The 27210-nt window shown below is 47.6% G+C and overlaps 1 protein-coding gene and 1 long non-coding RNA gene across 4 annotated transcripts in view; one reads left to right on the forward strand and one right to left on the reverse strand.

The window, feature by feature from the left end:
- LOC139047678 (uncharacterized) overlaps nt 1-27210 on the reverse strand; it is a 347910-nt gene that overhangs the window by 286541 nt on the left and 34159 nt on the right. For 2 of the 3 annotated variants that reach the window (XM_070521589.1, XM_070521590.1), the window contains exon 2: nt 50-129. The exons of the other annotated variant lie outside the window; for it this stretch is intronic. In XM_070521589.1, coding sequence (XP_070377690.1) covers nt 50-129 — 80 coding nt within the window. The remainder of the gene's footprint in view (nt 1-49; nt 130-27210) is intronic. 3 annotated transcript variants of the gene reach the window in all.
- Nucleotides 11527-27210, forward strand: part of LOC139047679 (uncharacterized) — a 149136-nt gene continuing 133452 nt past the window's right edge. Inside the window, exon 1 of the long non-coding RNA XR_011507322.1 lies at nt 11527-11658. This is a non-coding gene — a long non-coding RNA (uncharacterized lncRNA). The remainder of the gene's footprint in view (nt 11659-27210) is intronic.

A 27210-nucleotide genomic window follows, 5' to 3' on the forward strand; every position in this document is an offset into this window, starting at 1 on the left:
TATCGGGCACTCCTTTCTCGAGAGCGAGCTGTTACAGACTTGGGTTCACCTGGAAATGGCCACGCCGTCACCGGCACCACGTGCCCATCTAACTACTCGGGGCTTTACACAGCTGCAATCCGGGGATCCCTGCATTTTCACAAAACAATACTGTAGTAGACATCTCAGGTGCAAGTAATCTTTCATATTTCAATTAAAATTCATAGGACAGTCAATGTACTGTCGTTCATCGCCTCTTGCTAAATCCTCCAATCAAAATAAGCCATGGATTTTCTAAGTGCGTCACCGAACAAACATTCTCCAGATTTCATTAAAGAGCCCCCCCTCCCTCCCTACCTCCCTCCCTCCCTCTCTCTCTCTCTCTTTATCTCTCTCAGTTCTATGAGGAGGCGCTTATGGTAAACATTTGGACACAGTTTTTTCCACAGCTTAGTTCAATTTCTTCTGCATTTATTGATCCATCCGAACCACGGGCCGAATTAACAAAGCTGTTCGTTCGTTAGTGTTCTTTATCATTGGCCGGCGCCTTCGCTAATAATATCTCCATCAAGATTGGTTGAGATTCCCTGTTGCGAACAATTCTAGCGTAAGAGCATTTTATGAATACTAGCCCAGGTCTTTACGTATCCCTTTGTCGAATACACGTACGATAGAAAGTATTCCAGAAAGTTTGTCAGCAACATAGAGAAATGAGCGTAGAGCCTTCATGAACAGCCTTCTCCCTCGCCCAGAGGGAAGTGGGAGGCTTCGGATAGCACCTCCTCTTATTGGCTTCGCTCCATTGAAGTGGCTCAGGAAGGCGCTCCGTCGTGCGGCCAGGAAGGCCGAACCAAGCGAGAGGCATTTAATAGGTGTAACGGTCTAGGTGCAATGCACGAAGCTTCATTGGCGCCCTGATTGCGGCGCTTCGCGCATCCATCAGCGCTCGAGGATACCGTATGGTTCGAACTATAACAGGCACCGCAGGGCACACAGAGAACCACTAATCTGCATATGGAAAATCTTAAGTCATGAGGTATCGCGACTAAATGTGCTACATAAAGCAAAGAAAGGAGGCAAACATCACCACGATTCTTCTAAGTGTGACAGAAATACCTGATGGGGCGGCGTAACAGCTCCCAGGCATTCGTGAGGCTTTGTCATGTGGCCCTAGCAAATTTCCCGCTATGATTCAAGGTTGTCACGGCACCTAGCGCACTTGCGCATGACATGCGACCTCATGCCATGGGTATACATTTGGGACCGGTTCTCTCGTGGGCTCCAACATCAAGCCTGAAAAGAGACCACTTTTTATTTTTATTTTTTAAGAGTTTCTCCAGGCGTGGCGAGTGCCCGAATATGTTGGCTGTTTGCCTCATATACTAGGCTCGGGCTGGAAACATTGAAATGTCGGTAGTTCCGAGACAGCGCGAACAATTTCGATCACCTGGGATTCTTTAACGCCCTCCCCAAGCACCGTACACGAACGTTCCATCATTCCTCTCACATCATAATGCAGCCTCAACGGCTGAGAAGTCGACCCGCCACTTCGTGCTCACTTGCAGGACACCGTAAACAGTGAGCTATCTAGGCGGGTAAAACCGGAATTTCAGCACGCTGCCGGAGCATTAAGAGCATGCTGCGTAAAACAGGACAGATGCGATACTTGTGGGGCATGCTCGCGCCCTGCCGCATCACGGGGCCTGCGCGCACGTTGCACGCTGCATAGGCACAAAGCAATATCGAGCTCTCCGGGCCCCGGCCTCTGGTAAGGCAGCGATCCTTGATCCAATTGCACAGAACCCGGCCACGAGAGGGCGAGGTGTAGCACCGAGTGGCCACGCTTCGTGCGCGTGATTGAAATACTCGGCTGCCCTCCGTCGGCGATAATAATAAGCTTTGGAGTGCGGCTGTCAGGGAAGCGACGTACACTGTGTTTATGGCTGTCGTGATTTCCTCTCACCGATAGATTTAATCACTGTTTTGTACCCGGTGCTAACACACGTTTTATACTAAGAAGTTAGAGACGCTTCTCTGCAAAAACTGCCAACTTATGAGTGTTCTCGGGCTGTCTTGTTCTCTCTTATTTTGCTTTTGTATATACACTTCTTTACAGAACTGTGCACATTTGTGCGTGTTTCTGCATTATATTCAATGCCTTTCTGAACTCGGTGAGCAATTGTGCGCGTTCCGGTTCTTTTACTGCAGTCAATGTTAATCGGCGTTTTTGTGATTTCGCTTTCATTTGCAACGCAATGAGGAGCGCCGCAAAAAGGGTGCCAAACTACGTCTTTTATGCAATAATAAGAAGTTAGCCTGCATATAGAGTGTGAGGTTTATGTCCTGGATGAAGACTAATAGGGCTTTAGTGGCGCGCAACGCACTCGCGCCACTGCTCAATGGTCCAAGAATGAGGATACAGTGTAATCAAAGTTGGGCCGACGCCATGTGACATGTAATCAAAGGTGCTCGCTTGATAGGCAGGTTCCAGTGCACAACGTGCGCTCTCACCATGGCTTTAATGTAGCTTGTAACGTGGGCCGATCCTGTTGCCAGTGCCACGTCCCAGTATACGTACGCCTCATAGCATTAAGCAATGGAGGTCACTGATAAGTGTCCCGACTATCATATCTCGGCAGCTGTACCGGGAAGCTGTCCCTGAATTTTGAAAACCATCCACCATGGAGTACTTCTCCATTTATCCCAACTAGGACATTGCGAGTGCGCTGATCAGAACAGTGTCTCTCCGAGCCACTGCAGCTACATATTTGCATAAGCTTTTCGCACAGTAAGTAAACAAGGAGAATATGTTGTTTCTGCCACGTGGCTGCGAACCAACACATTATCATTGCTAGCTTACATTTTTACTTGAGCTTCAGGCCATCCACCTTTCCATCATCGCTGTTCACCACTTGACAAAGATTGCCGTTTTTTAAATCTACACCGGCTCGCTCAACGCTGTGAAGCAATTGAAACACGTTTTAAGATATCCGCATCTGTGAAGAGGTTCGTAGACTTTACATGTCATCACATTTCACCATCAAGGTCCACTGGATGCAGGGCCACGGTCGCAGTATTATAATATAGTCGACATGACCACCCACTCTCCTTCTTCACCAGACAGCACACCTACTTCCCTTCCATTCGACCCCGCTCCATATTCGTATAGCCCGAAAATCTCTTCTCGGACGGCACGCACGTGCTGCAATCGCCACATGTGTCTTCTCTCTTCCTCGTAATCTGACTGAAGTGCAGGCAAGTCCCTCTCCGGAGACTTCGGGCTCGGGTGGACCTTAACCCTTCTCTAACCTGGGACCTGGCACAGCTCCAGAAGACTCTGTGAAGTTCCCAAAGTGCTCTGATCACACGCTGACAACCAATACTTGACATCTGCTGCGACTCTGTCCGAGCACCAAGGCCACAAGAAAAGGAGTGCTTGGAGGTGCCGGGATACGGACAAACCAGCCCATAGAATTATGGACGATAAGTTCCACAGGCCACTTATGCAACTTCTTCACGAAGAACGAACGCACGCATGAGATTAAAACGTCCTAAGTCATGCCATGTGATTTCTTTAAATATGTGAACAAGAAGCCGACGCGTCCAAAACTGATGAAACGTCTAAAGAAAGCTGATAATTCCATGTCCAGCAGGTATCTAAAAACATTTGGGGGGAGGTCAGCCATATTGTCGGTAAACATTAGCCTAACAAGTGCAAGCACGTTTTCGCATTATATGACATGGTATACGTTTTCGTTTTGAAACAGGAATTTCTGCCAGTGTATCTTTCTTGTGATATTTTCTGCGCCTGTAGTGGATCTATCGGGTTTGTGACATTGTAAATTGTATTTTTTCATGCTACCATTTCTTGCTTTGAGGACTTATTTCAATGTCTTGTGATAACGTTTCTTTACTTTTGTGATGCTGTGTTACCTGTCATGTATTTCTATGTTCCCGATGTGATAAGTAGTAGCCGGCACCACCTCTTACTTCCAACGTCTCATTATTTCTCACGTCAATGAATAATAATAATAATAATGAATTCTCGAATATAGAATAGAATTCCCGAAACGAAAGTGTCAAGGTTCCAGTTCACTAAAATTTAGTTTATCTCTTTGTGCATAGACTGACCTTTCGGATATAGTGACGTCATCACAGCTGTGATCTGGAGCTTTGTAGGTTTAAAACATTGCAATTTCACGTCCCGGCTTATCCCAATCCTTCTTTTCTAACACCCCATTCAAAAATTTCACGTAGAGAATATTGTGCCTCGTATAGTTATACTGCACGAGAGTCTTAAGCTGGGCTAATTGGTTTAATTCAGGATGGCAAAGAGCATAGACTGCGGGACAAAGGCAATGAGCAGGGCAGATGCACCGACTCTAACTTGATTGTAAATTTCAGAGTTCGAAACTTTACTATTTCCGTCTGTCTGCCCTTTCCGTGATGTCGACGACTTCGCCATCGTCAAGTCATCTTGTGTCGTCGTCGTCGCGACCTCATCCTCAGTGTCCCGTTCACGAAACGAGGAAAACAAATAAACAAATCTCAGCCCACCCCTGCCGAATGTGAGATTTGAACTCATTCCCCTGTATCAACGTGGAGGTTAGAGCTGGACGCACTGACTTCTTTATTGCGCAATTTCAGCCTTGGTGAGATGCAGGAAGAAATCTTCGCAATCTCACGCATGATGTCACATGATGCACGTGATGTCAGATGATCCACGCCACATTTCCTTCATGTCCGTCTGGATCTCCCGGACCAATGCCTCCGACTTCGCATCCCATCTGGACTATCTTAAACTGGGACAACTGTCTTCTGTCGACTGTGGCTTGGATAACCATTCGCGAATACTTTCGCATGCCGCATCGGAACAGCTGACCGTGCTGTTTCGTACGATAGCCGCAAAAAAAAAAAACAACTGAGCATGTGTTCTGTAATTGTCCTTGCCTCAGCTCCCATAAGCAGTGGCTCCTGGCAAGGTTTATACGCCTCACCGACCGGCTGATTTCTGAGCTGACTACCTTCGAATGCCAGCTTATAAGTTCCTCACACCAGAAGGGGACGAAGGCGCTAGTTAAGTTCACCCGTTCCAGTCACCTATAATGAAACGCCTCTGATACTCCGGCAACAAACACCATATATATTATAATACCGAGATCTACCAAGTTGTCCAGCGCTGTTTATTCCCAAAAAAGGCAACGCCCCAGCCCATGCGCGAAGAACTCGAAGAACAAGGAAGATGATGATGGCTATGTACAAGTGAAAACGACGAAGTACGTTAATAGTGCTCACACTATATATATATATATATATATATATATATATATATATATATATATATATATACATTGTAATTTACAACTTTCATCGGGTGAGGCTGCAAGGCACATCCACTTCGAAATAATTGTGTGGATGACACCATTGACGACATATGCGCCGTCAAACTCGCGGTAAAAATGCGCTGTCGTTATATCGTTATACTTAACAAAAAGTAGTTTTATGCGTTGAAGTACAAAAGTAACTGTAACGCTCATACCATTTGTACGGAAAGGTCGGCAATGAATACTTCGAAACTGGTGTCATCCTGAGAATTTGTTCCAAGTGAATCCACCGTGCGAACTCTCCGGCTGGAATTTGTAAATTGCAATAGGTGCGGTAAATTATTTTGTTAAAATTTAATTTAGCGAATTTTTCTGAATTGATCAATTATGCGTGTCAGTTTTTTGTCCAAGTTCAGTTTTTTGCACACACACACACACACACACACACACACACACACACACACACACACACACACACACACACACACACACACACACACACACACACACACACACACACACACACACACACACACACACACACACACACACACACACACACACACACACACACACACACACACACACACACACACACACACACACACACACACACACACACACACACACACACACACACACACACACACACACACACACACACACACACACACACACACACACACACACACACACACACACACACACACACACACACACACACACACACACACACACACACACACACACACACACACACACACACACACACACACACACACACACACACACACACACACACACACACACACACACACACACACACACACACACACACACACACACACACACACACACACACACACACACACACACACACACACACACACACACACACACACACACACACACACACACACACACACACACACACACACACACACACACACACACACACACACACACACACACACACACACACACACACACACACACACACACATATATATATATATATACACACACACACACAGTGAAGTAGACGCGCGTATGAAGCGGTTTATTGACGTTTCGGCCGGGGTCCGGCCTTCATCAGAATACATTGCATGGTGTCAGTACAGTTAATATACATGTGCTTATCAACCAAATGAAGATACGTTAACATGAAAAACGAATAAAATGGGCGAACAAAATACACCCGAATCGTTCAAAGGATAGCTGACACGTGTATAGACCGATGGCGATTGCAAACATATAATCTAAACATAACATACCATATGTTTGCAATCGCCATCGGTCTATACACGTGTCAGCTATCCTTTGAACGATTCGGGTGTATTTTGTTCGCCCATTTTATTCGTTTTTCATGTTAACGTATCTTCATTTGGTTGATAAGCACATGTATATTAACTGTACTGACACCATGCAATGTATTCTGATGAAGGCCGGACCCCGACCGAAACGTCAATAAACCGCCCCATACGCGCGTCTACTTCACTGTGAATATTTACCCGGACCCAGAACTGCTTTTTTTCCGGTATATATATATATATATATATATATATATATATATATATATATATATATATATATATATATATATATATATATATATATATATATATATACACATATATAGTGTAAGGCTCCCAATGAAATCCTGCTCTCTGTACATTTGATGCCCCGTATTCTGCGCGGTGTAACTTTGGCACTCCCCGTATAGCCGGAGGCTTGCACGAGCCGCAACACTTCTCATCGCGCGCTGAGAAGGGCAGCGCCGACAGAGATCGCTCGTGATTGATTGAGCAACGTCTCCATTAAGCCCCATCGGTGTCAATCACAGCGACACTCACCCTCCCGACCCACCACAACGTCCTCCTCCTCCTCCTCCTCCTGGTCGCTACGCACGCGCAACACCAGCACGAACACGTTCATTGCGCCACGCGTTGCGTCACGCATTACACATTGATGTGAGGCCACACGAGTCATCCTATACGTGGGTGTGGCAGCGGGGTGTCAAGTTTAGAAGTGCAATTAGCGACGGAGCTGTGTGTGCACATGTGCGAACGCGACTCTGCTTCGTACCCCCTGCAGAGAGCGACAATTAAAGTGTGCCTCACGACAGGAGAACGGCGAAATGCGAAAAAGGGAGGCTACGCCCAACGCGTGCACGCGTGCAGCGTGTTGAGCCCAACTGCAAACGGCGCCGCCGGAGCCGCACTTCGGGCAACCGAAAGATCGCTTCGTTGAGGGATCAGAAATATAGAAAGCGAGAGAGATTCGCTGAATCATCTGTCTCTCTCACTGCCGAGCTTAGCGCCGCGAACGTCGCGATCAGTCTCTGTCGCTGCCAGCAGTTAAGGAGTTCGCGGAAACGTCGCCACTGGCGGGGCTTCGCTGAAACGCGTGACTCACAGGACGCCGCATCATGGTGCACAGGAACACCCCGCCCCGCGATCTTGCGGTCCGTTCTTTATTGCGTTCTTTGCTGCAATGAAAACTCCCCTTTTCCTTCTCTGTTTTCTCTGTTACTGTTTCCGTTTTTGGCCTTGAACAACATCGCACCATGAACCACGTATGTGGTAAGGCTGGCGTGACGTGAACGTATTACTGACTTGGTAATCGCATTCGTAATTTGCATTGTGTCGCGACATTTTGCATCCAATACTGACGCGTTGTCTTGTACAGTACAAATTTAATAATTTTCAAATGCAGATAAAAGACAGTTTTATTCGGCGTTTCGTGGTGATTGATTGATTGATTGATTGATTGATTGATTGATTGATTGATTGATTGATTGATTATTTAAGGGAGTAAGTCGCCCTGTCAGTTCCTGCGTTAAACAGGTCTCAATGCCTATGTGCAATTAAGGCGATAGCTTTCCTTGACTCTACCCCTATGGTGCAAACCTTATATTGAGATTTGGTTAATATCCTCGCAATTTCTTTTATTCTCTCTCTCTCTCTCTCTCTCTCAGACACAGCCTCCACTTTGCGGTTTGTATTTTTCTGGCCGTTTACGGGAGGAGAGCCAACTTTGACCGCTTGTTTTGGGCGAGCTGCTGCCTTCAGAGCAGACACCAAGAAACGTTGCGTATGTGCCGGAGCAGGCAACTTGTTACTGACTGATGCCTGGCTCAGTAGATAACGTAGGTCAGGGTACGGGCGACTCTGTATCTGCCCAAACAGATGACTTCGGCACTGCGTACAGGATATTGACATGTGTCCATGCTTAGCTGTTTTCTTCTAATAAATGTGCCAATGTATGTAGCCTCAAATATATTAAACACATAGTGCCACATCCGGGACAGACACCTCCGCGTCCAGCGCGCGGCCGACTGATGGTCTGCAACAACGCTGCGGCCAGGATACTAGAGATGATGGGGGCTGCTGCGGAGCTTCAACTGCGCTGCTGTGGTCACAACGTGTACTACTATGTCGTGGAGGCACTGTGGTTGGCAGTGAGGTTGTCATTGCGTGTTTACGCTAATGCGCCCACAAGATTCGTTATTCACGGATGGCACTGGGATATACAGCAGGTACCACAAGAAAGCTACCGTTGACATTGGTGATCCCCTTGAATGGTTTCTGCCTCAACTCTTTTTTTTTAATTCCTAATTATGCCCCGTTGCAACTCAAACAAATAATAAAAAAAATATGAGTGAGTGACATACTTTACTGCACACTGGAGATGACTGCGCGGGCGTGTAACTGTGCCCTGCCGCTTTAGATGACAACGGTAATGCATAAAGTGACCTATTCCTACGTATTACGCAGGTAGACCACACAAGCAGCGAGTCAGTTTCGTTTCTGTGTACGCTATTCTCACGTAGCGGCGTTGGCGCGACGTGTCTATTGTCGCGATTTTGCGACATACCGAATTTGAGCTCGCAAATTCGAAACGGACGTTTAAGCAACCAAAATCGTGATTTTGACGTCATGCGTGTTCAATCAGCAAGAACGTATCAGCGTATCGCCATCTCTGACTCATAAAGCAACATTTCGCGCATGATGTTGACAACGATCGATGCAGAACACTCCAGGAAACTCGTGCGGCTGCGTCCATTCACGTGCATGAATTGAGGTCGCCATCTGTGCAATACCAACTGTTCTACAAACTTCCATAATATGGTTTATCTGAAAAGTCTCAGTTTGTTTAGGGCGAAAAGATGCCGACAATGAGGCATTATTTTGTTCTAAATGTCCGTTCCAATTTTCTTAAGTCTAGTCTATAAATCTCATTCTGGGCAGCAAATGGTTAGTGTGATTCTGGATGTTCTTGCCTCGCATACAAGTGTTTCTAACTTAAATTGGAATGTTTTTCTGCAGACTAAAGAAATCAGGCTATAATATGTTCAATTAAATAAAATTAAGCTTTGTAGTTGTGCTCGCCAATACCGCGATCTGATTATCAGGCCCGCCAAAGTCGCGAATGCCGGATTAATTTTGACCACCCGGAAGTCTTGAACGGGCGCCGATATCTAAGTACAAGTGTATTTTTGAATTTCACCCTTGTCGAAATATGTCTGCCGCGTCCGGAATCGGGACCCGCGACCCACGAGTTTTGCCGCAGAACGCCGCAGCGGCCAAGTTACCGTGGTCAACACTTGGCGGCGCATCGAATACGGGACGACCTGAATGGGTCGTAGCGGCGCCTACCACTGCATCACCATTTACGAACTCCTTCCTCATTGGAATGGCTAACAGATCCGCGTGCAAGATATGCAGCTGTGACAATACATTCGCGTATACCTTCCTTGTGCTTGCCAGAGCGCTGTAGTGCCGACAGGCAAGTGACGTGCGAATGCATGCCAGACTAGACAGTCGTCCACTGTCACAACAGAAAACTTTTGTCCAGTGCTTCCAAAGTACCTCTGCACCTGAAGGCTATTCTGCTCTAACAACATTCCGCAGGTTTGTGGGCATACATTACAGATGTTGAGAATTCTGCCTACTACCTCTGTATCGAAGGGTTTTTTTTTTTGCTCTTCTTCTAACTTGTTATCCCTTTAGCGCTTCCTCCACGCGCAGGGTAGCCGATCAGAAGCGTATACCTCTGGTAAATCTCCCAACCTTTCTACACGCGTTGTGTATGTCTACCACTATTTACTACAGTTACTGATGCGTAGCGTAGCATGTTACCAAATGTTGCTGTCAATGAAGCGTATGGTGTTTTCCCAGGCTTACCGAACCATTATTGTTCATGAAACACCAACCAATAAACCACAGAGACGGCAGTCCATCTGAAAGACAGGCACAGAGACTGTAAAAGCAGCGACCGAATTCAAAGCTTGATCTCTTTTTGAGCATTTCCTCGTTGGCCAGCATTCGGTCGCCCTCAGTTCTCGATAGAAACCGGTGTGATAACGAAACGACCGCCACTGCAACAGCCTGTTACGGATTGCATTCATGAATTATTATTTATTGTGAAAACTTATATACACTTGACAGAGATGGAAGTGAAGGCAAAGAGCAGGCTTACAACTGCCACGGATAGGGCCGCAATGTGTGTCTGCTATTCAGGAAGGAGGGGACAGAAACAGAAATGGAAGATGGGAAGAAAGCAGAAAAAAAGAACGAGATGACAGGTACGAAAGAATGAAGTTAAACACTGACGAAAAATCCAGCATGGCAGTTGACTCCCACAGGAGTTAATACACAATAACTGTTTGTAGCAGCATGTGCCAGCCAATCGTGACGTTTGACATTTCATTAGCCGAGGAGCTCAGCCAAAGGCAAACAGCTCTTCCAAACTTTGTCAATTCGGCCCAGGGGCCTGTTCTCGCAGGAACATTTATTCGCTAGAAGTGTTTAAATAGTAGGTGGCAACAAATCGTGGCGTTTGACATGTTATTAGTGAAGCCGGTCGGCCAATGGAAAATAGCTTTCAGGAACGAAAACCTTTGTGAATTTGGCCTCTAAAGCTTTGTCAATACAGTCCTGATGGTCACAATATTAGCAAGTAAAATGACATCACCTGAAGGACGTCACTCGTGACAGACGGCAAGGCCTAATCCCGTTTACGTTACGTAGTTTCTAGCAATGTCACCGCGTCTTTGTTCGCAAACATGACGGAGGGCCAGTGGATGCAACGCATTACTCAATGCTCAAAGACGCCGACATTGGGGCGGCATATGAATGTGTTATGTAATGGAACGTACACAAGCGATCAGCGCTTCCTCGCAGTAAAAGCACGCGCTTCAATGGAGGCTATAGGTAACGTATGAAGGGATACCGGCTTCGTTTGTCAGGAGAACTGCGCTGGCTGCATGGAAGGGATGCTCGTGCTTAGTGTGGAAATGCCATCGCATATACGGATGCAAATGTCCCGTCCTTCTCATCGTTCCTTTCACCTGGTAAGTTTTTCCTTCACTTAGGCATCCGTTTGCTAATTCAATGTATCCTTTTCCTGAGTTTTATGTCCGCTAACATGCGCCGCAGTCCTTAACCGTCATCCTCTCCTTCAATCTCTGCCACTTTCAAAGCGAAACAGCTTTTCGCTCGCAACTCGAACGAAAGGAGGACTGCGCAAAGGACCGGCGAGGCAGCGTCAAACATCGCGCGCTTTCGGAGAACCCATTACCGTTTGCTTAACTGTACACCACAGCGGCGCGGCTCCCTGGAAAGCAGCCGTGCAAACAAGGCCTCCCCCTTCGCCTCGTCTGAACAATCTAAGCGCGCAGCATTCTCGACTCCGCAGCAACGACACAGAAAGAAGCAGGGTCGTTGCGGAACGCCACGGAGAATATAAAAGAACGAAAAGAGAGAGATACCGTCACGCTTGGTCGACGCCGAATGCACACGGTTTCGCCAGAGAGCTGCAAGGTCCGAAAAGAGGTGGTCACGCAGGGAGAGGAAGTGTTCAGAAAGCGGCAGAAGGGGGGGACAGTGGGCAGCGGTTCCGGCCACGCGAATTCGTGACCCGCGCGTGTGTAATTTTCGCCAGGAAGCTTGAGGCGTTTTATCCTATCTTTTTTTTTCTCTTTCTGCCCACGGCATTGAGGAAATAAAGAGGGGACCAAAGAAACAAATAAAAAAGCAGGAAAAGTTCGTGGTCACGACCACCTCCTTTTGCTACCTGCCTGGCAGAAACGCCTGAAATAAGCGACCGTGTCCGCACTACAATCGCCATCAACTGCAGCGATACAATGTGTCCTGCACAGGAACGGCCGGAGGAACTTTCTTCCTCTCAGTTCAGCAAAAAAAAAAAAAAAAAGAACTGTTCATGTCCTCACGCGACTCCGCGGTCCGAAAGGACCTGTACTAGTGGAACCTGCGGACACTGCAATTAAATACGACGCTGTCCGACTTTGCGCAACGTTATCCAACTAACCTAATTCCCTACCGGGCAAGGAACGTAATAATTCACGATGCGAGCGGTTGGAAGAAAACGGGGGGACGAGGTGGGGGTTGGGGGTGGTGGGGGCTGAGACACTTCATTACGAAGATCAAGCGAAATCACCACTTGCGGCTGCAGCTATCATGGATGCCGTTCCGGGTTGCATGGGCCAGTGCCGGAGTCGGTGCAACACCAGGGCCCCTCAAAACGATATCCATTGCTTAATTATGGCGCTTCGTAATGCCGTTGTTGATGCGCATAAACCGCCTTGCGATGCTGTAAAATGTGTTTCGACCGATTACGGTTTGTTGCGGCGCGTATTTAGTGCTGAAACATGCTCTATCGTTTGCGGTGTTTTATGCGAAGCATACTAGCCGCACAACCACGCTCTTCCTTGCTGCGCCGCGCGCGGCCGCGTAGCTACCATATGACGTCATAACAGCTGCAAAAGCGGAGGCTCAACTCGTGCGCTCGCTTGCGGCCGCGTAGCTGCATAGCCGGGTTTCAGCTCGTGCGCTCGCCTGCATAAGTTGTTTCTTCGTCTAGCCGAACCAAATATAGCCAAGCAACAGCAGTTCACCAGGCTAAACAGTGGTTCAACAACTAAAATAAAGGCTAGTATGCTTCGCATCCTGGGCTTACCATTAGCTAAGCCACAGCCATTTTTTTCTTGATACGTGGACGCACAATACAATTCCCGAGGAAAATGTCGAGGGTTTTCAAATTTGAGAAAAAGGAAACTAAATCATACATTTTTGGATGGAACTACATCTACGCTTCTGAAAAAAAAAAAAGACCGGTGAGAGTGTAGCAGTCGGCGGTGGCGTGTCGCCGTTTGTTCCTAGTGTAACTATGGTCAACTACGGTCAACTGTGGAATGTATTCTGCTCCCAAGGGACCATCTCCTGTGTCATGACGTCACAGCACATATGCACTTCCTCGGAAACGAAACGGAAAGTTGTTCGCAGACACTTCTCTCTCTCTACTCCCTCCCTCCCTCTCTCTTTTTCTCTCTCTCTCTCTCTATGTTTTTTTCTTAGGTAAGGTCGAGCGGAAGTTCGTAGTGGGAGGAGTGGAGGAACCCCCTTTAGCTTGTGCCCCCGCCCCCGACAACCCTACGACGGCCTTCGAGGTCATGAAAGCTATTACTGTGAATTACCTGGGGGCACTTTGATGCTTGCCTGTATCTTTCTTTTTAAGATTGGGGTGGGGGGGGGAGGGTTCGAGGTCCAGGATGTGCAAGTATTGCAAAAAAAGAGCGAGAGAGAGAGAAGTCGAAGACTTTGTGCGAGTGCTCCTGTAAAGATGCAGAATGCGCCTGAGTCACTGCGTGTGGTCTGCCAGTGCTCCCTTCAAGCCCATTCTGCTGCTTTTTCGCCATACATCTCCCCTTTCACAATTGCTGAGTGATGCTCAGGTGTAACTTGCACGTTGTAGTCAGCCGGCTTTCTGGTACATAACCTCTGCACTTGTTTATACCCAACACGGTTGCTTAGTGACTACGGTGCTGGACAGCTAAGCACGAAGTCGGGGCATCGAATCCCGGCCACGGCGGCCGCATTTCGATGGGGGCAAAATGCGAGAACACCCGTGTACTTAGATTCAGGCGCGCGTTGGAAGAACCTCAGGTGGTCAAAATTTCCGGAGTCCCCCACTATACGTCGTGCCTCATAATCAGAGCGTGCTTTTGGCACGTAAAACGCCATAATTCAATTTTTTTCGTAGTTGTCTCTCTTTCTCATTAAGCGTCGTTGCTGTAGAAGCGTGATTATCGGTGTAGAGCCCTTCGCCTGTCCTCCAATGCGCTTCCGATGGTCGCAACGAACGCGGAACGGGAAATCGCGCCCGCCAATGGAAGCCCAGTCGGGAATAACTGCGAAATCGCACGTGCTACGGGCGCACGCAATCACTTTCGCATCGTCATAATCATCAACCACGCCCTACGCTTGCCTACGTGACTGTACCCATTCAGGGAACGAAATAAACTATGAAGTAGGGCACGTTTTGAAAGACGCAAGCACGCCGGACATGCAGGAAAGCGCTTTCCAGTGCAGAGAAACGTGCGTGCTGAGGAAACGGCATCGATGTTCTGAACGGGGAAAACAGAACGCCATTCTCGTCCTATACGGGCCCGACAAATGCTGTTAAAACTGATTTCTCCACCCTAAAACGGCAATACTTTTGCCCTTTTGTTTCCTTCCTCCTCATCCTCCTTTCTGTATGTGAACGGAGAGCCGACCCGGCTTGAGTTAAATCACAATGGCTACAAAGGACACAGACACAGAAATCCGTTAGATGCAGCAGAGTCAATGAAACGGTGGTATGTTGAATCTACCCTAAGAACTATGAAAAACGAAGCAGAAAAAGTTATGCGCGATCGGGTCAAGACCATCATCCTGAGCTTGGTTTCTAGTCTAGCGCAACGGTCACCCAGTCAATATGTTTCGGCCAGCAGTGTTTCATTATAGTCGTATTCACACACACACACACACACACACACACACACACACACACACACACACACACACACACACACACACACACACACACACACACACACACACACACACACACACACACACACACACACACACACACACACACACACACACACACACACACACACACACACACACACACACACACACACACACACACACACACACACACACACACACACACACACACACACACACACACACACACACACACACACACACACACACACACACACACACACACACACACACACACACACACACACACACACACACACACACACACACACACACACACACACACACACACACACACACACACACACACACACACACACACACACACACACACACACACACACACACACACACACACACACACACACACACACACACACACACACACACACACACACACACACACACACACACACACACACACACACACACACACACACACACACACACACACACACACACACACACACACACACACACACACACACACACACACACACACACACACACACACACACACACACACACACACACAAAAAAAAAAAAAATCTTTTATTCCCGAACTGTCATTAAAAGTCTCGTTATGTTGGACATTTTATTACCGAAGGTGGCCGGCCAATGGAAAACGGTACTCACGATCGAACGGCTTGGCGAATTCGGCCCCTGGCTTTCAAAGACTTCAAACGCAAGGAAGCCGACAAAATATTGCATTCCTTTGACAAGTCAGGCATGCTTTATGTGCACTCGATGATCCCTCTCTGTGCATTCGTGCTTTGACAATGTTGCACAGAATTTGTCGAAAGCGCCGAGTGCGACGGCGGCAGCAGTAGCAACAGCAGCGTCGCGGATGAATACGCGTAATGGCGTCGACGCGTGACACAGGAAAGCCGCGATCGGCGAGGCAGCCCACTCTGACGACGACGGGGCCGCACACAAAGTTTCTGTTTCGGTCGACCGATTCGTCGCGGCGCTGTGGAGACGGAGCCAGCGATGATGATGCTCGTCAAAGAGGGAAGGAACGAGAGAAAAGTGAAATGCCGATAAAGGCACGGCCACAACCAAATAACAACGAAGAAAAGAACGGGAGGGGTGAGGAAATCGATGCCATGTATAACATGCGCGGAGCGAGCGGCAGCCAGGCAAGCAGGCATATAGGCCCCCGGCGCCCGTAACTGCATGCGGTGATGATCTCGGCAATGACTTCAGGAAATAGGCTCATATCCTAAGACCGTATGCGAAAATCGCCGGCTAGATTTTCTCTCCCGCCGGCCAGCTACAGGGCGCGCGCAATTTCGGCTCTGTTTCCCGTTCGGCGCTCACTGGCCGCCGCCTCGGTTGTGCGCGCGTACGGACGGCGGATTGTGGCGATCACGGAGCGCATGTGGGTCGTGCTGCGCCCGCTGTTCGCTCGCTCTTCCCACGGCGCCGTGTGCAGGCCGAGAGGTGGCGCCGGCAGCGGGCGCTGCCTGCCTTATCAAAACCGTTTTTCGTCGCATCAGCTCATGCTTAGCTCAGAGCAGTGGAAAGTCCTATATATCAGCGGGCTTGTCCGCGGAGCTGACATTACGCCATATACCAGCAAGACGGTAGAACGACGGAGTTCCTTACAACACTAGCCATAGAAAAATCCGGTGGTGGCGTATAGGCGAGTTTTGAAACAACGCGAGAGCTGAAATACTATATAAGAAGGGCCAAACTAGTAAGTAGAGGACAGTGTTGGGAGGCTAGTTGGTAAGACACTGCTAGATTAAGCAGAGCAGTGTAAACGCATCCCAGCACTTCTTTAAATCACTATGCATTTAGCTGTAGATCGGATTTTCTTTATTATTCCTCACTACGTCGCCATGCAGGATTGATTGAGAAAAAGATATATTATGGCTATATTAGAAAGTTGTAGATGTTGTATTGTAGTTGTAGATGTTGGCCTGGCTGAGACATATTATAGGACCGAAAGGGCGCACACGTATACATTATGAGGCATAGAGAGAGGTGGAGGACTTAACGATATGCTGGACATGTTAGGCTGCCTTATCACCTGACATGCTACTCCTCGTGCAGGAGGGCAGACACGGCGCATGCGCCCCGCGACACGCCCACGTACCGCACACGGTGTGTCTGCCTCCTGTCACAATAGAATCCTTCTGCTGTTTGAAGACCCGTGGCTTGCCTTCATGCATGTTCCTTCATTTTTGAGTTGGTGCAATAAAGCCGCCTTTTTACTTGCCCAAGTTATATTTACTCATTGCAGTGGCCCGTGCAGTTCCTTGTTTGAAGCTTTGTTCTTTTTGTCATATCTGCTTTCTATATGTGCCCTCAGCTGGAGTTTAATTGCTAAGTAATACTTCGTGTTTGTACTGGTTTCGCCATCTTGTATGGAGCGTTTTGCACGTCATGCGTCTAAGCACAGATTAAAAGGCCGAGAAATACTCAGAGCTGCGCACCGAAATCTCGGAGGCAACAGCTATCATTTGCCAAGCGCTTGCAAGATGGAGTCACAATACCACGACGCAGCGTTTTTATTTATGATTGGATTATGTTTTGGCTTATCTGACATCTGCAATCGGCAAAGGGTGCAACAAATAGTCTCTGGGCCGATGTATGTGAACGACATAATACTACTAGTGACAATGCATGGGATTTACAGAGACTTGCCACTCTAAGCCCTAATATCTAGGCCCTAATTTACCACAGAGAAATTGCTCATTAAGATTTTGATGAAGGGACCAGTAATGATGTAATATCAGCTCAACAACATGATACCCATAGTCAAGGGTCAAAGAATATATATATATATATATATATATATATATATATATATATATATATACATACATACATAAATACCCGGATGTATACATAAACAGAGGAAAGATTTACTCAAGCATCGATTAAGATAATCTGAGGATGAAAGGAACACGGAATGAATCAATTATGAAACATCGAGCGCTTTGGGGCTACAATAAATATAAGGTGGGACAAGAAATATTGAAATTAATAATGGCGCCAGCGCTAACGTTCACGAATGTCATTCCGTGCTCAAAAGGAGGGGCCTTGTCAGGTTGGAAGATAGTCAAAAGTCGGGGAGCAGATTGGCATTGGGTGCCCATAGGGAAACTACAAATCAGACAGTGCCGGGTGACACAAGTTGGGCCTCTCCTGAAGTCAGAGAAACGCAGAGCAAAATTAGTTTCGAAGAAAGATTCAGGGACATGGATGAAAAAAATAGATGAGTGGCTAAAAACAAATATTTGTATCTCAAAAGCGTGAACACGAAACGGAGGACGTGGTCAAGAAAGTTGTCAACAGTTATAAAGTAATCAAAAGTGTAAATAGATAACATGGAGTCATCAACAAGAAAATTTTAAGAACAGAGACGCTAGGAACAAAAATAGAAGACCATGGGGATTTACAAATACGACAAGGAAAAACTCAGGACAGAAAGTCTGTATAATAATATAAAAGGCAGCGCCTTGCTACTCGAGGTGCGATCTGGCATGTCTGAGCACAAAAACATACCGGGGTAAATGTTCGCAACATGATGAAACATGTGTCTGGTGCAGAAAAAGTCCTGAAATGACTCGGGATAACGTAATGGAATATAACGGTATTCTCTAGTAAGACTCGTAGAAAATGTCCCCCTTCCAGAAGCGCTGTAATTCAAAGCGGATGGAAACATTAATTGCTTCCATGCACTAAGCGAGAGACGTTTAGAGTACTAGTGTATCAAAAACAGGGATGAGATTAATAGAGCCGGTAGTCGCAAGTATAAGTAACTGTACAGAATAAAAAAAAACGAGGTATCAATGAAGAAATAAAAGGTCAAGCAGAAATAGGCAGAATGTTAAACTTCCGCATTCTTAGATTAGACTTAAATGTTCAAAATTATATATCTGTGGGAAGCCTTGACCCTTGGCCACAGGAACGGCAAGGCTGGCGGGTCAGAGAGACTTGGACTATAAACACAGAACCTTTCGGTTTCGTTATATTTCCGCAAAATCGATTTCGATTAGCTGTATTCTTATTTTGATTTATTCCTTCATTCTGTTAAAATTATCAGCTAGAACTCATCTATTGAATCTCATACATCTATTCACAATTTTTATTTACATTATTTTATACTTCATTTTTCCTGCTGTTTTATTCAACTACCCGGCCAATCACTCAGAGTGAGCATGCGCCACTAACATATAGGGCTCTACATCTACATCTGAACTGCGATAGGTGCAGTAAAGCCTGGTTACATCAAGCGAGCAAGTTGACTATTTGTCGCCGCCCCGCTTCATATAAGATGCCAATAATATGAATAATAATCAGCAGCAGCATGCTTGGTTGTTTTATCAAGGCCGCACGTAATCTTTTCTAGAGGTCTCGTAAGCTTGCGCCTGAAGCGGCAATTTATTCAGCGACAATTATCAGTGACACCGTGGGCAAGAAAGACCTGGCCTTGCTATCGCAAATGAATAAGAGAACTGAAACCATTATTTCGAAATATTGCTATCTGCTTCCTGTATCGATCGGTGTGGGTTATTAAATCGCGGTGCAATTATTTTTGACCTTGTAAACGGCGCTTATTGTCAAGTGTTGCATATTGCTAGTCTATTAATTCCGTCGCTTGATGAGCCTCATTCTGACGTCTGCAATGTGTTTTCCCCCTCTCTCCTTTGGTATTGATGCTATGCGATATGCTTTTGTATCTCGTCGTATTTATTTCATCTTTTTTTCTTTCGTTAGAACGCGGCGCTGACAGTTCCTTAAATGCGTTTTATGTAAGTGGTCTACGGCTTTGGCTATGGGACCGTAGATAATTTACGCATTTTGCGAACACTGATGTGAGGTAAATAACTCTTACCTATATACTGTCAGTCACTCTTCCATGGGAAAAGCTCTTATTATTATCATTATTTCTTGTTGCGGTTATCTCGCCGGACACTCTGCGCTTCCACCATTGCGTTCGTCTCACTAACGTGTCGCCTGCGCACACAAGTAGGAGAGAAACGAATAGCGCTCCGTGACGTCCTCCCACGAACCCAAGTCGTGCAAGCATAACGTTGGACGCGCGTGGGGGTGACGATTGCTGCGTGCGCGTTACGTCCCGCGCGCAATAACAATTTGCTCGGCCAGAGGGATGCCAAACGGCCGATCGTCAACCGCCAGGTAAGCGCGGCCGGCGAGAGGAAGCAGCGGTCGTTTGGCCGCACAGCCGTCCTCGCTGCGTTCGCCGGCAGCGCGGTGGTAGCTCTTCGTTCGGGTTTCTCTTAGCGAGACCGATCGGCATGCGTTTTCGCATTACCGAGCCTCAAAAAGCGAGGGAGGTAAATGATGCGACAAGAAGAAATCATTTGCCACCTGCTTCTTCCGTTCTATGACGCATGACGCGGATGTGGGCAACAGTGAGAGAGGTACGATAAGGAAAAAGCGAAAAGGTTATCGAGCTGTAAGTCCGGATAGCTCGCACTGCACCAGGGAAAGAACGCAAAGGCTTCAAAAGCTACAAAAAAAAGGGGGCAAAATAAAGGGAGAGCAGGGCCGAAGGTAAGGTCGCCGTTTCGGTTCCCTGCCATGGCGCCCTCACACGGACGGGGACGGATTACCAGAACTGACGTGCAGTTACATTCAAATGGCTTTCAAAGAAAGTCGAGGGGTCGAAATTGACCCTGAGTGAAGACCTGAGCCTAAATATAGGCTCAGGTCTTCACTCAGGGTGAATAAACTAACTCAGGCTATACAGAGTGTGTCAGCTAACCTTAGTTAAGCCCTCAGAAAACAAAAAAATAGGAAATAAAGGAAAGATGGGTACAATATAATAGTCATAATCCGCCACGACGACAGCTCTTGTGCCCTAACTACTAAGAGAAAGTTATTGAAGAAGGTTTTATTTTTGAATTAAGGGCATGACTTCTGATAGGAAAGCCGTTATCACATCTTTAAACATGTAAATCGGTCGTTTTTAAAGCGTAATGTCTTGTATAAACACTTTTGCCGTGCTCTTTATGCCTCATGAATTACGAAAAATGCGATTAGTTTATGAGACAGCGCACCGCGACACCCAATGGCCTCGACACTGATAAACCAGCTCCGCTCAGCAGCTCGGCAACTACCCGGTCATTGCGTAGGCTGTGAATGGTACGCGAAACGGAGGAGCAGGATACGGCGAAAGCGTGAGAAAAGCGTAGTGCCAGGCAAGACGGGCTCTGTGGCGACGACCGCTACCAGATGGCGCCAGAGTAGCGCGCCGTCGTCTGTTCATCGATGGCATGCGGCGAGCGCGTTGACGGGTACCATATATGTAAGTAAACAAAGCGCTGCATGAGTGGTGGTCTGTCTGCGGTGGCTGCTGTGCGTCGCGCCCATGCGTCATCCATGCGCTGGTTCTCGCGATCTCCATATTATCGAGGCAGTCGCGCCACATTTCGCTCCGTTTGCAATGTGCCGCGTGAGACAGATTGCCCGCGCCAGCCAATATATCGTGAAATGAAAACAAGTACAAAGCTGCGCTCAAATTGCGCATTAGGAAGCATCGTGATCGTCGGTGAATTCTTTAACGAACCTTTACGTGCCCACAATACTGTGGATTCGCCTCAGTTTCTCGGGCAGTCAGCCTATGGTCTGGTTGTCACCGAGTAGACGCTTCCTCACTATGTTCTCACTCATTGACCATGGATAGGTGCGCCTGTCAAAACGTTGGTCAGCCCTTCTGAGGCTCCTTATTGCTGTTTACGTAGCTTCTTCAGAACAATGTGCTACTCCATCTGTCAGTCCTTTTCTTGATATTGTATTTAAAAAAGAAGAGGGAAAAGCCCGTCCGGCGGTGGGATGCGAACGTGGGTGTGTCCAGCGTGCGAGCCCATGCTCCACTCATTTGACCACAGCCGCAAGCACAAACTCTGCTCGTTGCACATGATAGCAGCTTCGTCGGCTAAGGAAAAACCCAATGAGCCCGAAAGGGTGGCGTCACCTGGCGATGCATTTGGGAGGCTTCTGCATCACTCGGGTGGCGTCACTTAGCGGCAGATGGAAAACGCAAACAAGTAATATACCTTGATATTGCGGGCGTTATTGGAGGCCATGAAAATATATACTGGTGCTTGCCGTGTTCCCACGCGCCCAATGTTGAAAATAACGTGATCAAGCGCACGATAGGAGAGGAGAGCGCGCGCCTCTTCCTCTGGCGTGGCCGTGGCTGGGTAGCCGTATTTGTCAGGTAATCTGCGGCACCTGCGATCCGGAATGCTGGTGCGTTCATGCTCGCTGCGTTCCCGCGCGCCCAGGGTTGAAGGCTGCATAATCTGAAATCTCCGATATCTTGTGAAGCGAGAGCCCGGCGCGAAGTCGTTCGCTCCCCGCAGCCTACCCTCTTCGTCACGCCAGCGATGTGACAGCGCGTTAGTGGTAATCGATTGAGAGTGGCTCACGTTTGTCTATGCGCTCATGACACCATGTTCCTCAATTTAATAAATAAGCGAATATTTACTGCAATTTATGCAGCCGATAAATCTACGAACCTTAATTCGCGTAGCTGTCTAATGCATTGCTATATCGCTATCAGTGCTTAGCCTTTCGGGTGAAACTGAAGCTTCTTTTTTTCTTCAAATCACTTTTGGGACCACTAGTGAAGAGCGCCTAGTCACATAATCATGCGGCCTTTCTCGTAGTTCGCCTACTACGAGCAGTGTGAGGAAAAAGGGTAATTACGCAAGACGTCATGTACTGAAAACAGCGGATGGGGTGCTTGCGGACGCAATAACTTTCCTACTGAAAGTGACGCCCTTATTTCAAAATTATAGGCTTGCTTAGTTAATGTTCTCTCATTCTGCTTAATTATTATTCTGTGTGGAACCTCCAGGATTCGCAGTATCACATAAATACTTAACTTAAGCAGGCAATTAGTACACAAGAAATATGTCGGTGGCGGGAAAAAATTAATGACCGAGCACCGTTCGTTTCAAAACGCAATATAGTATCAGGTTTTTAACAGCGTGGTTAACGTTAGCTGGCGCACCATGCTATACTAACTTTCCTTCGCACAGGACATTACTGCATGTAACATATATCGAAAGAATGCCGCTTAGTGCGAATTCCCTTGAAATTGAAGACAAGAAACGCTAACAGAGTGATATTATAGCGTCTGTTATTAAAGATATCATATTATATTACAGATGAATAACATAGGTGTACGCAAGTACATGGCGCAGAGGCGTAAATAGATTCAGCAGGAGGCCCACATACTGCGGAACAAAAGTCACTGCTCAAGCGAACAGGACACACATGCAGGCAACAGAACAGTCACCACGTGAAGAGGACAAAAACCAGCGCGCAGAATTGTGTCCTGTGCACACACCCTAGTTCACATAACTGTTATTACCATAGCCCAAGAAGCTCGCAGCTTAACATTCTATTCGGTTAGGTGATGCTGGCAATATGAACAGGAAATGCATGCATGCCAGCGGAGAAGGCACCGCACACTGCTGTCAGCAGGAAGAGGACTTGGTTACCACGTAGCAACGAGGCAAACCCTTCCCTGCCGACTTACTACCTGAAAGTGCCTCGGCGCTCACTACATCGCAATCCTAAAGTCCTGTAGGGCACATCCCGTTTTCCTGCTTTTATAACCTCAGTCGCAAGAAGAGGCGCATAGCCCAGAGCCTATAGCGACTACGTTCTCATTTCCTTTCTTCCTTTAAGTTAGAAAGTTCGCCTCGCGGCGTTTCGTATGCGTGCGCCCTAAACTCCAGCGACAATTTTGGCGACATAAGCGAGACAGAATCTTAAATAGGATATGTCGCAATACCGAAGTTGTGCTATCGCAATGCGACAAAGCTAAATCTAAAAAAGAAGGAGAATATACGAATGGATTTAGAGGCGTTCCTTCGTGGCAACAACATCAACATACACAGAGCGGAAACAGCAACGCAATATCGGCGACGGCAGGTGGTCTGAGAGCGGTAGCTGCGAGTCGCAATTTGCATATTCACTAGGCTACAATTAGCCGTCCTCAAATGAACAACGATGGCACGAAACTTTAGACACGACGATCGGGAAACGGCGACTAGAGAACAGAAGAATGAGGCAGGAGCCGAGGACGAAGCAGAGCCATCGGGACAATAGAATCGGCGTGGGCATAGCGACTCGTTTAAGGCCCCGGGCGAAATGAAATCGCCTTCTTGCAGAGCCGTCTTCTTTCTCTTATCGACGCCTTCGTGTGCGCACTGTATGTAACTTCAGAGAGCCAGCGGTTCTCTACGGGCTCGCTCATCTTGTATTCAACACCGCGGCCCCAACGACACCGCCCTGCATGCACCCTCCCCAACGCGTGCACGGAGGAGGTGCTTCTTCCTGCCTACAGAGAAACTGCTGTTCGAGTTCGGGGAGGGAGAAAAAAAAACAAAAAAACGCGCGGCGTCGGGGCAAGCAAACGGCGGGCGCGCTTCGATAAAGGTACGAGATACAAAAGGTTTCCTTTTTGTACAAAGCATCATTAGAGACTGAACGCCGCGAAGAGAGCACCAGGCACGCACGCGTGCGCACTACGCTATGCAAGCCAAGAGAGAGATCTCTACGGGCAGTGCGTGCCTCTTTTAGGGTTCGACTCCATCTGTCCCGCGGGGCGCCTGCGGCTATCTAGTGTGCGTGTGCGTGTGTGTACGTGTGTGCGCTTGCGTGCGTGCGTGTTCGCCGCCATCACTGCCGCTTCCTCCATCTACCTTTATGCTGCGGCTGAATGCGCTGACGACGAGAGAGCATGCGACACGGCGGGGGCACCGGGCACAGCTACCGCGACGCGAGATGATCACGCACACGCTGCTGGCACGACGAACAATCGCGGATCCGAGCTGAGTGACGACGCCGCCCTGTCGAGGCATTTGCGCGCCGGGTGAGAGGAGCACGGCCGATTTTCTTTTCCCTTCGTTTTCTTTTTCTTTTATTCCCGGGGTGTCCCCTCGGGGCGTTCTGGATCGGCTTGTAGACACAGCCGCGCGTCGACCCGGTCCCGGGAAGCCGCTGACAAACGCTGGCACGACAGTTTTCAGAGTAGGTCAGCTGCGCCGTCTCTCTTTCTGTGTGTTTCGCCCTCGTCGCGTTTTACCGATGCTCTACATGGCCTCGCTTTGTTCCGTGGGTGGAGAATCCACCTTTTAGTTGCAATCGCGGAGTGGTGGTGCAACTATTTCAAGAAGGAAAACACATCAGCAGCTGTAAATCGCTGCGGGGTGCCTTCAGTCATCGAAGAACTTGGAAAAGACCGAGTTGATGGATTCAGTTCCGTCTGGATTTTATTCGTAGACTGAAATGCTTGAAAGCTAGCTCCGGCAATAAAGGTAAACAAGAATGTCAGATAGGTAGGGTCGTGGGCCCCTCTCGCTTCGTGTACATGAACTTGACGTGAGTGGATGGAGTCAGAAGTCCTGCTGGCTCAGCCTGACCCAACCACGCTTACCTGTAACAAGTAAGCTGGCCTAGTAAACCTACATTTTGCAGCCAGATTGACCAAATTCGCTTGCTCGGCCCGACACGTTAGCGTTTACATGAACCCGACACCCCACTTCGGCCCGACAAACCGATTCGACCAAACGTTATGAAGCTCACGTAACCGTCGCTTATGACGAACTCAAAATTGCCCCACGACTGGCCGCTCGAGGCACTTTTCGGGTACTCACGGGCTTCTTTCACGTTCGGAGAAACACCCTGGTGATAACAGTGCAAAACGCAGACGGGACACGAGACGAGAAGACGACACCCCAAGTGCTACTCTTTTTCATCTTGGGGGATAGAATAATATAAATCTTTAACGTCTACAGAGCATGCCGCAATTCCAGTGCTAGAATTGTCTTTTAAAAATCTTATTACATCGTCTGAGGATTTCACCTTGAAAGGATCCTCAGCAGTTAGTAGTCTCATGTTGCTCTAACATTTTCTCATTGACACTTTTCATCTAAGTATATTAAGAAGTTCATTGATTAGTTAATATTGATTATCTAATTAGGCGGACTGCAGAGATTAATCTGAATATCTACAGGCGACGGCAAACAACATTACCTTGGTGATGTCCAGCTACGTGGAATTTGCATATTCCTACATCTTGATGCATAATAGTTGGGACACGATATATATATATATATATATATATATATATATATATATATATATATATAAGAAACACAAACCGAAGCTGCTGTCTTGCATGATTGACCGATAAAGTAAAGGACACAGTGCTAACCAAGGCGACCTTGGACGGCAGGTGATGTACGTAAGTGTGGACGTGAGCCCCAACACAAACAACCTATCATCGTCATTATTCCGCCATCATCGTGCCGTCGTCGTCACGCCGCCGTAATCGTGCCATCCTAATTCCATCGTCATGTCGTCGTCCTCAGCGAGCGTCATCATTGCGTCATCCTTACGCAGTTGTCCTCATGCACACGTCCATGGTCGCATAACGTCGTCGTCTTGCCGTCATGGGCGTTCCGTTATCATTCCAGCGTCGTCATCCCATTTGCAGTCGCCCCGCAGTCAGCGTCATAACATCTTTCTCATTCCGTAACGGTCATCCCGTTGACATTATCCCGTCGTCCAGCCGTCGCAAAGCCGTCGTGGCGATGCCACCGTTGTGATGCCGCCGTGGTCGTCCCATAGTGATCGTTCCGTCGTCTCACTCTGTGCATCCACCTGATTTGGTGTTCGGATTTAGGCGCACCTTGTGAGCAGTGCAATAAATAAACGTAAAAATTGCATTACATTAAATTTGTGACGTTCGTTCGGGATAAACACACATTGCACAAGATTTCGCGTTGTACGGGATTGTATGCATCACTGTCAGTTGCATACCGTTTAAATAACTGTTTCACTATATTTTCACTTCACATAGATTCCAACATATGTGTTTGATCTGTATAATCATTTGTACTCTATATGTGTTCCTCCTGTACGACCGGCCCTTTGTACCCCTAACATTGGGTCCCCAATTCTAAAACCCATATTATGCTTGCGGCATGCACATTTCTGTCTGCGATATGCATTTGTGTGTAAAACTGCATTGTTATGGTGTGTCTTGATTG

This window comes from Dermacentor albipictus, chromosome 7, assembly GCF_038994185.2.
Source record: "Dermacentor albipictus isolate Rhodes 1998 colony chromosome 7, USDA_Dalb.pri_finalv2, whole genome shotgun sequence".
In the NCBI taxonomy this organism is placed as follows: Eukaryota; Metazoa; Arthropoda; class Arachnida; order Ixodida; family Ixodidae; genus Dermacentor; species Dermacentor albipictus.